The sequence below is a fragment of the Talpa occidentalis genome, unplaced genomic scaffold (genome assembly GCF_014898055.3).
Source record: "Talpa occidentalis isolate TD23 unplaced genomic scaffold, MPIMG_talOcc4v2.1 talOcc4.16, whole genome shotgun sequence".
In the NCBI taxonomy this organism is placed as follows: domain Eukaryota; kingdom Metazoa; phylum Chordata; class Mammalia; order Eulipotyphla; family Talpidae; genus Talpa; species Talpa occidentalis.
The window spans coordinates 78837414-78847803 of record NW_023601653.1 but is presented as its reverse complement, the minus strand read 5'-3'; the positions used below and the strand labels follow the sequence as shown (position 1 = coordinate 78847803).

The 10390-nt window shown below is 56.2% G+C and overlaps 1 protein-coding gene across 1 annotated transcript; it reads left to right on the top strand.

Annotated features, from left to right (window-relative positions):
• KRT3 (keratin 3) lies at positions 1-4980 on the top strand. The gene is given in 10 exon segments (XM_037514801.1): positions 1-618; positions 1498-1718; positions 2215-2275; positions 2632-2727; positions 2996-3160; positions 3266-3391; positions 3708-3928; positions 4205-4239; positions 4644-4877; positions 4880-4980. Coding segments are annotated over 10 exon segments (1878 nt in total).
• The last annotated feature ends 5410 nt before the right edge of the window (positions 4981-10390 follow it).

The following is a 10390-nucleotide window of genomic DNA, read 5'->3' as shown; positions in this document are numbered from 1 at the left end:
ATGAATAGACAAGCCTGCAAGACATCTGGTGGCTTCTCCGGCCGCTCCGCTGTGGTCTCCGGCAGCAGCAGGATGAGCTGTGTGGCCCGCACCAGGGGAGCTGGTGGAGGGGCCTGCGGTGCCCGGGGTGGAGCCGGTGGCTTCGGCAGTCACAGCCTCTACAACCTGGGTGGCTCCAAGAGCATCTCCATGAGCGTGGCCGGCAGCTCCCGGGCTGGTGGCTTTGGGGGAGGACGTAGCAGCTGTGGTGGTGGCTTTGGGGGTGGCTTTGGAGGTGGCTTTGGTGGTGGCAGAGGAATGGGAGGTGGCTTTGGAGGGGCTGGTGGCTTTGGAGGGGCTGGTGGTTTTGGAGGGGCTGGTGGCTTTGGAGGGGCTGGTGGTTTTGGTGGAGGTGGCTTTGGTGGCCCCGGTGGCTTTGGTGGCCCCGGTGGCTTTGGTGGCCCTGGTGGCTTTGGTGGTCCTGGTGGCTTCCCTGGCGGAATCCAGGAAGTGACAGTCAATCAGAGCCTCCTGCAGCCCCTCAACATGGAGATTGACCCCCAGATTGGACAAGTAAAGACCCAGGAGCGGGAGCAGATCAAGATCCTCAACAACAAGTTCGCTTCCTTCATTGATAAGGTGATGAAGCTTGTACTGGGGCCCCATTCCTAGGCTGGGACATTGGTTTTGACATTAGAGACAGTATTTAGGATCAACCTGGGGCAGCCCTGGCTTGTTGGGGGGGGGCACTAGGCAGCACTCTAGGGTCTGTGACTATGTCCAGGGCTAACAAGGTCGTCCACATGGTCATGTAAGTAGGAAAGACAATGGTCTCTGTGGCCTTGGGCATCCTGAGTCCTGCTTGTCTGACTCCACTCAGGTCTCCCACCTATTGCCTGTCTAGGCTCAGCTGGCAGAGCTGACAGCCCATGGCAAGGACTGTGGCCACTGGCAGGGAAGGCTTTGACTTAGAGCTGGTGACCTTTCAAACACAAGCTGCCTCTGAGGCTTTGCAAGGGTCAGTTCCTTCCATGTTACTGTGTCAGCAAGGACACAGACACCCTAGAGAAGGGATTGAAGAGGTTTGCATGGATCCTCATCCCAAGGGGCTGCAGAGAAGCTGGCAGCTTAGTTTGAAGCCCTAAACAACTAGTCAGAAAGAGAAGGGTACATGGCCGGGAGCGTCACACCTGCTGTCTCTTGGCTGTCACATCAGTGATGACACCTCAGTGAGTACCAGTCCTGGTGATTCACAGCCTTTGAAGGGCTGGGGTGGCAGAGAAGCCTGAGATGGAGCTGATGCTGCAGAGGTTGAAGCACGTTTTGCTGTGTGTGTAAAGGGAGCAGCTCCTTCCATTTGCTGTGCCAGGTGTTGGGAGCCGAGTAGAGTCATGAAGTCCCTGGGAAAAGCCTTCCCTGTCTCTGCGCCTGGCGGTGGGTGATGCAGACACAGGGTGATGCCAGGCCCCTCGCTCTGCTGCACGCACTGCCTGACGTGCCGCCCCCCATGCCTTGCAGGTGCGGTTCCTGGAGCAGCAGAACAAGGTCCTGGAGACCAAGTGGAGCCTGCTGCAGCAGCAGACCTCAAACTCCACCTCAGGCACCAACAACCTGGAGCCCTTTTTTGAGAACTACATCAACTCCCAAAAGAGCTACCTCGATGGCATCCTGGGAGAGAGGGGCCGCCTGGACTCAGAATTGAGGAACATGCAAGACCTGGTGGAGGACTTCAAGAGGAAGTAAGTGCTGGTGAAGCAGTGGGAAGATTTGAGGGCCACCCAGCTTGGATCCCAGACCTCCTGCACCCCTCCTGCCTGCTGGACAGTGGTGCCCCTGAGCCCAGTTCCCTCTCCTGGGCTTCATGGACAGTGGCTGGGGTCATTCAGTTTCCTCTTAGCCCCCTTCTTCAAGGACAGGCCTTTGCAGGGAAAAATGCAAGGAGGGTAGGTTTGGAGTTGACGGACACTTCCTCAGGAGCCAGGCTGGGCAGAGCCTGGCCCTAGGATCTGAAGATGACGGGACGGCTCAGGGGGCAGTGGCCGACCATGACTTTCCCAGGGAGCATCTCCCTGGTCTCTTTCCTGCTATGGAGACAATAATAGGAGGGTGCAGTCATCCAAGGCTGGTGGGACCTGGACAGAGAGTGGGAGAGATGAGCTTTCAGAATGTCAGAGAACAGTGGTCTTCATGATTATCCCCAATCCCAACTCAGTCATTTCTTTTTAATCCTTACAGATATGAGGAGGAAATCAATAGACGTACAACTGCTGAGAATGATTTTGTGACCCTGAAGAAGGTAAGGGCTGTGTGTGAAGTTCCAGGGGCTTGTAGGCACAGGCTTCTGGCTGGGTTGGCAATCTCCTACTCCACTGCCACGGACCTGCCAAGTTCAGGCGCTTGGAGCCAAAAAACAGAAGCCAGGAGCATCTTAGTCTGGAAAGATCCCTAAACGAGTCAATTCATTTGATTTTGGTTTTTGAGGACTGACCTTAAGCCCTCCCCAGCGAGTTGGGAATCACTCCATGTGGGGTCCAGCCCCAGACAAGAAGTCATGAGCCCCCACCCCTGTTCCTCCCTGGCTTTCTCTTGCTGCAGTTGCAGTCAGTTGTTTGTTTCTCAGGGGATGGGCCTTTATGCTTGTGTCTTCCTCAGGACGTGGATGCTGCCTACATGAACAAGGTGGAGCTACAGGCCAAGGTGGACGCCTTAACGGATGAGATCAACTTCCTGAGGACGCTTTATGATTTGGTGAGGATGTTTCCTACACAGGGGAGAGAGAGAGGGGGAGAGGTTTCCAGATTGGAAGCAGGGGAACTTTGGTATCTAGGGCCCAGGAAGACTGAATCTTGGTGGCCTTCTGCAGAATGGGTGGTAGACATGGGATTCTCTGATGGGGGTGCCGCAGTATGGGGCGACCACCCCTTCAGAGCTGAGACAGTGCATGGAACTGTTGATTAGGCCACTGTGTGCTTGTTGCAGAGGCATCGAGAGTAAACAGGCCCCTCTGTGTCTGCAGGAGCTGTCCCAGATGCAGAGCCATGTCAGCGACACGTCTGTGGTGCTGTCCATGGACAACAACCGCTGTCTGGACCTGGACAGCATCATTGCTGAGGTCCGGGCGCAGTACGAGGAGATCGCCGAGAGGAGCAAGGCCGAGGCTGAGGCACTGTACCAGAGCAAGGTAGGAGCCCTCCCCTTGCCCCAACCTGGTTTTAGGTCTCACTGAGCTTCCTAAGGATGTACCCGCACTTGGCAAAGTCACATTGATGGGTTTCTCCTCTGTCAGCTTGGGGAGCTGCAGAGCACAGCTGGCAGCTATGGGAATGACCTGAAGAGCACCAAGACCGAGATCATGGAGCTCAACAGGATGATCCAGAGGCTGCAGGCCGAGATCGAGAACGTCAAGAAGCAGGTGGGCTGGCTTGGGCTGCTGGTTCCCGGGCTGCCAGGGAGGGGTGGGGGCGAGTGTCTCAGGCCTCCTCGCCTGGACTGGACTCCTGGGACCATCTCAGGCAGCCTTGACCTGTGGGGAGTTCAAAGACCAAGGCAGCCCCAATGGGTGATAATTCATGGGGGAAATAGCTCTCCTGATGGAGACAGGATGGAGGCTCCAGGGAAGGCGGGATGTTGCCTGACTTTAAGGTACTTGTTATGGGATATTCATTCTAAGACTCAAAATCTGGGACTGGCCTACAGAGTTCATCCTTCCTCTTACTCCCCCACCCCAGAACACCAACCTTCAGGGGTCCATCGCAGACGCTGAGCAGCGTGGGGAGATGGCCCTCAAGGACGCCAATGCCAAGCTCCAAGAGCTTCAGGCTGTCCTGCAGAAGACCAAGGATGACCTGGCCCGGCTGCTGCGGGACTACCAGGAGCTGATGAACGTGAAGCTGGCCCTGGACGTGGAGATCGCCACCTACAGGAAGCTGCTGGAGGGCGAGGAGTGCAGGTGAGCTTTCAACTCTAGCCACCCAATTCCCCGGACCAAATCCCATGCTGAGGGGCAGGGAAATGAGGCGATAAATGGGTCCCACCCCACGCCCCAGCCGTGCAGAGGCACAAGCCTTTACCAGCCTGCTACCTCCAGGGTGCACACGGGTCCCCCCAGGACGCGTGGAGGAAGGGTCCCCAGCTGCCAGGCTTCTCTCAATTCAGTCCTGGTTGTTATTCATCCCCTGCACCTGTGGGCTTGTTGGGAATTGACGGAACTTTCTCTCTCACACAGGATGTCTGGGGAGTGCCAGAGCGCTGTCAGCATCTGTAAGTAGCCTAGGCAACCGTGACACCTGCCTGTCCTGACACAGGGCAGTAGTAACTAAAAAGGATTTCTATGGGAGGCGGTTTTCTGGGGGCGGCAGGTGGGCACATGACTGCTCTGGGGTCAGGGCGCTGTCAGCAGGTGCCCCTGGGGCTGGGGTGTCTCTGCTCCGGAGCCTCTTGTGGCAGCAGGAGCTGGGGCTGGACAGCCTGCCGGGCAGCGCATAATGCCTGGCTCTGCGGAGAAGGAGCCCCCGGGGATGTACAAGGACAAGCCAGGGGTGGTAGCACCTTTGCCGATGACCCTCGGGTGCAAACGCGCCCTCGCGGCCTCCGCGTGCTCGGGGCCCCGCGGCCCTGGGGCGCTGCAGCGAGGGGCGCGCTGACCCGGCGTCCTGTCCCCGCAGCCGTGGTCAACAGCGGCAGCAGCAGCTCGGCCGGCGGCTACGGAGGCGGCCTGGGCGGCGGCCTCGGCCTGGGCGGCGGCGCGGGCGGCGGCTTCGGCCGGGCCGGGGGCAGCGGCTTCGGCGGCGGTAGCGGCCTCGGCGGCGCCTGCGGGCTCGGCGGGGGCAGCGGCCTTGGCGGCGGCAGCGGCTTCGGCGGCGGCAGCAGCTTTGGAGGCGGCAGCGGCTTCGGCTCCGGCTCGGGGGTCGCTGTGGGGTCAGCGGCGGAGGCTTCAGCTCGAGCAGCAGCCGGAGCAGCAGCGTCAAGTTCTCCCAGTCCTCGGGGCACTGCGCCAGATAAACCACGTGCCGGGCCGCAGCGCGCACCTGCAGCCCCGTCTGCCCCAGCAGCCCCAGCAGCCCCAGCAGCACCCTCAGCCCTGCAGCCCCAGCAGCACCCTCAGCCCTGCAGCCCCAGCAGCACCCTCAGCCCCTGCAGCCCCAGCAGCCCCAGCAGCACCCTCAACCCCCTCAGCCCCCTCAGCCCCCTGCAGCCCCAGCAGCCCCTCAGCCCCCTCAGCCCCCTCAGCCTCCAGCAGCACCCCCCCCCCAACGCCGGCCACAGCCGCAGCACCAGCCCCCCATCCCGCCCTAACCCTGCTGGGGCCCTTCTTGGGGGCCAGGAGACCAGAGCCTCTTGCTCCTCCACCCAGAGCACCCTGGTGCAGCCCAGTCAGAGACTTTCAGGCTCTTCTCTCCGGCCCCAGCCTGTGTCTGTGATTGTCCAGGTGTGGCCTCAGCCACCACCTCTGCTGCCCGGGGCCTCCTGGGAGGAACGGTCACCACAGTTCTGATGTATAGAATCCACAGCCCCTCTGCCCTCTGTTCTGTCGCCAATAAAGTGCATTGTGTTTCACAGCTGGCCTCTGAGCATTCTTGGGGGTTTTTCTCCTCACGGGACTGATGCTCTTACCCCCTCTGCTGGGCAGGGGCGGGGCACAGACACCAGATACTAGTCCTCTGCAGCCAAGGCAGTGTCTGCCCCTGCCCCTTGCAGGGCACCTGGGGCACCGACTGCTTGTCGTTTACCCCTTCAGGGGAGCCCAGGAGCACAGCCCTGGAGGATGGACTGTGCAAACATCTGTCGCCTCTTTGCCTTTGTTTTTGGGGATCTCAAGAAGGCCTTGGGTTGCTGAGGAGCTTGGGGGTATGGGATGTCTTCCCTTGGTGCTGGTCCCCTTTCCAACTGACACCTGAAAAACGTACCCGCTTCAGAGTGTGAAGGAGGAGGGTCTGAGAGGGACTTCTGTGGCTTCCCTCAGATGAGACGAGTGGAGACTCCCTGGCCAGGTGGGGAGATAGGAGAGTGGGTTCAGAGGGAGTCCTGGAGACTCACGTTTGCACATTTAACCAGCATAAGAACAGTCAGGGCAGTTCCTGAAGCCATGGGGGTGGATAACCTCTCCCAGAGAGGGAAGCAGAGAGGATCTACGCTGAGAGCAAGGAAGCCAGCACCTAGAGTTATGGAGAGATGGTCAGCCGGGCTGTAGAGCCCAGCTTTTCCAAGGTGGTGACCGCCTGAGAGGTCAAGAGTTTCTAAACACACTCCCTGTAGCGCCCAGATCAGGCCTGGTCTTTCTCAGGACACTGTGCCTGGCTTCGAGGCGCACGTTCAGAGAGGTCTTTGTGACCTTTGTGGCCCTTGTTCATCCATCCTCGGGGGTTTGGACTGTAGCTTATGCCCAGGGCCCTCGTTCATTCATCCTGGGGAGTTTGCAGGAGACCCCCATTACCTAAGTAGGCCTCTATTGACAGAGGGGAGTCCACATAGCTTCTTCAAGGAGAGAGCAGCCAGGGTAGCCTGGCTCAGGAGGGGGGCACCTTGGACAGAAGTGTCACTGTGCCAGAAGAATGCCTGGCAGGTGGGTTTGGAGCCAGACCTGAGACTAGGAGTTAACTCCATGCTGGGCTGCGCATTCTCAGCCCAGCCCTGACCATCTCTAATCCAGCCTGAAAATACCTTCCAGGGAACTTGGCCTGATTCTGAGTGCTCTTTCTCTTCCTTTTGCCTCAACATTTACATAATTTCTTTGTGAAACTGTTGATTTGTCAAGGAGCCCTATGTCACGAGGCTTGGGTTTGTTTTTCTGAACTTGACAAAACATTTCATCTTTAAGCGAGGTCCCAGTCTGGTGCTATGTTTTCCATTTTTTAAAAAATGAAAACAGGCTGCTTCCCGGCCACTGGAGGAGGGTCCCGCATGGCGCGCAGACCTCTCCTGCCGCCCGCTGCTCCCCTCAGCAGTGTACTTCGGTCCTTCTGCCTGCTCTGCTCCCCGCTCTGGCTCTGGTGAATTCTCTCACCCTCCCGCGCTTCTGACTATACCCAGTGCTCGTATAAATAAATAAATAAATCTTAAAAAAAAAACAAAACTATAAAGAAACCACCAGAAGGAATTCTAAACTATGCAGCACACGTTTACAAGGCATCCCTGAGCCATGTCTTAAGGCACACGTTTCAATCTTGGGGTTTTCAGGGCATCTTCTTGTTTTAATTGGTTTTATGGCTCTATCTCCATCTTCATAATTGGCCCGGTCTCTCTTTTTGGCAAACTTTTTTCCATTGTCCCCACCAATGTCTCATACCTTCTAGCCAATTCTTCATCCGACACCTCAAGCTCCACTGTCTCATCTTCAGCTTCTTCTGTTTTGTTCTTAGCATCCATTTGAAGCAGTCATTTCTCAACCTCAAGATTAAATCCTCTGAATGACACACTTCCGTGGAGAAGATCTCACACAAGAAACTTTGCTCTTCTGTTATGAAACATTCTTTCTCTTTAAGCTCTGGCAACTCCATACCATGCTCTTCACTAATGATTTCCTTCTCCTCCTCTTTTAGTAGTTTCTTGGTTTCTGAGTCCAGTCCCCTTAGTGTGAACTCCAGTGCATCAGACCTTGGCCAGTGGGTCCCGCGTGGGGCGCCATGCTGGCTCCCGCCGGCACTGTCCTCTGCCCGCTGTGTCTTCCATTCCTCACCTGTCCTCTAAGGATTTTTTTTTAAAGATTTATTTATGCATATAAGAGCTGGGGTACAGGCCAGAGATGTGGGGGGTGAGAGGACTCACCAGAGACAGAGCGGGGAACAGAACGGGCAGACTGACTGAAATACACTGCTGAGGGAGCAGCAGGTGAGGCAGGAGGGGTCTGCCTCGCCATGTGGGTTGCTCCCTGGCTGGCTGGGGATCGAACTCATGCTGCAGAGGCTGCTGCGGAGAGCTTCATAGCGTTGCGTCTTACCCCCTTGCGCTACTAGGGAGGCCCTCTAAGGATTTGTTTTGCCCACGGGGGAGCCACAGAGAGTGTTGATGGTGCTGCGTGGAGCCCGGGCCCTCACTGGGGCTTGGGCAGTGGTCAATGGCCATATATTTCTTTTGCTCCCTTTTCTGTCTGGCGGGTATGGAGTGGGACTTCCCCCTGTAATGGCACAACTTTGGTCCCCCCACAACTCCCATCCTCATGCGTCCTCCCTGTCCATGTCCCCCGCTGTGGGCCTCTCCACTCCCCCACCCCTACTTGGAAAGAATGTTCAAAGCAGCACTGTCTGGGCCTAGTGCCTGTGGACTCACGGGTTCACACAGGTCTTGATGTCAAGGAGACTGAGGTCATTTCTTTCTCTCTCCTCGGGGATAGGCTACAGGTTAGAGCAAGTATCAATGGTGACGGTGACAGAGACACCAGGCCTCAGTTAAGGGACTCAGGGGATTGTTTCCACAAGAATCCGCCTGTGGGGAGTCCAGACTCAGCTGCTGATGATCAAAGTTTGCACATAAGTTTTGAGTTGCTGGGTGGGGCCTTTGTTAGCCAATCGCCAGCAACCTCCTCTTTTGGGATTTGGGCTGCTCCTTCTCTCTGCTTTCATAGCGCTTTAGCCCAGGTGTATTCTTTCTCTGCTGACAAAGGCCAAAAAGGTGAACACCTTGCAACAATCTTGGGATGACGGAGAAAGACTCACTTCAGTCTTGGAAACACATTCACATATTTTATCTCTATCCCTCACGAACCTTTCTGTGATGCAAACTCTGCTGTGCTTAAGGTCAAGCTAATCACCACCAATTCTTCCAACCCAGCACAGGCTGAAGGCTGGAGGGTTCTCCTAGAGACTTGCTCACAGAGGTGTGGGGGGAGAAGCTGGTGCCCTTGGGCTCCGTGGGGCAGTGCCAGAGGTGTCGGCCTCATCGCCTCCTGGAGGAGAGCAGGGCAGGAAAGGACAGCTCGCGACAGCGGGAAAACCGTGGTTCTAGCTGGGGCAGCTTCACCTCCCGGGAACTGACAGAGATGCCATTTTTGGCTGTTACAGTGTGACCGGAGGAGAGCTACTAGCATCTTGAAGGTAGAGGCCTATGAGGCATCCTGCCAGGCACAGGAGAGTGCCGGAGCAGAGTCACCTGTCCTCAGATGTCATGGGCTGCTGCTGAGAAGCCTTGCACCGAAGCAAGAGGCCGTCTCCTTCCCCCTCCCCGGGAAAGTAGCCTTAGCCAACGCGCTGTGGGTGGGAGCTGGGCTGAATACATACTTGAAAGAGATCTGTGTTGTTGGGAGTTTGTATTAACAACAAAATTTGCCCTTGACTCTGGGCGAAGATGCAGGATAAACAAGCCGGATAAACAATGTGTCTTCATGTGTATTTTCAAGGCCAGTGCTGAAGGCTGTGAGGGGCCTGCTGGTCTACACTGGCTGTTTGCGCCTCTGTGTCCTTGGTAATCTGCTCCCCTTGCTAGGGGTGCCCCTTCTGCCTTCAATCTGTAGCAGCCCTGACTTCTCGTCGAAGACACCAGCCACTGTCTCCTGAAAGCTTTGCTGGGCTCTCACACGCTCCCAAAGACTTCTATCACCCCCCTTTTTTCACTTGTCATATTAGATTAAAGTGGCTAATGTCACCATCTCCTTTCCACACTGGAGTGGAAGCTACTCGAAGGGCTGGCAGTGCCTTCCTGTTTGTGCCTCCTGATGCCCAGCACAGGCTTGTAGCTATTATAAATTTCATGCGTTCACAAGGTGCTTAAGGAGGACAGGGTGAACGCTGACAGGCAATCGCTGTGCTGACGTATCGACAAAAGTCACATGTTCGAGCCATGACCTTTTGTTTGGTGCTCACGGAGCTAGTCACACACTGGGCATTTTCACATGTCATCTCATTTAATTCTCACAGCCTCACAGGAGACAGGTAGCAATTATCCTCATTCCCAGAGGAGGAAGCTGGGGCTTTGAGAGGCAGAGTGTCACACTTGGCAGCAGCAGGGAACAGCAGATGTGGCCTCAAGTCCCAAGCCTGCACTTGTAAGCCCTGTGCTGTGTTACCCCAGGTCCCTCCTGGAGGCCCTCTCTTGGCCCAGCTCTGGCATGTGGAGTCCTGAGGAGCCAGAAACCAAACCTGAAGTTCCTACATTAGCAAGAGGGGTTTCTCCAGTGGAAGCCCTGTGAAGTTGGGAGGCCTACCTTCAGCTCTGGAAAGTTCTGATCTCCAGTGGGAATCCAGAGATAGATTAGGACAGGCTTGGTGGTGATGGGTGTTTCTCTTTGAAGTAAAAAGAATTCATAAAACTTAAAACTTTTTCATTAACTCAAGTTCATATATTAAGGTGCAACCGCCCATCGCAAGCTACGGTGGGTTCTTTAAAAATCAAAGACTTTTCACGCTGAGATGGTCTACTTGGATGTTCCAGAGTGCACATAGATAAAAATGACCCCCGCACTATGACAGACTTGGCATAG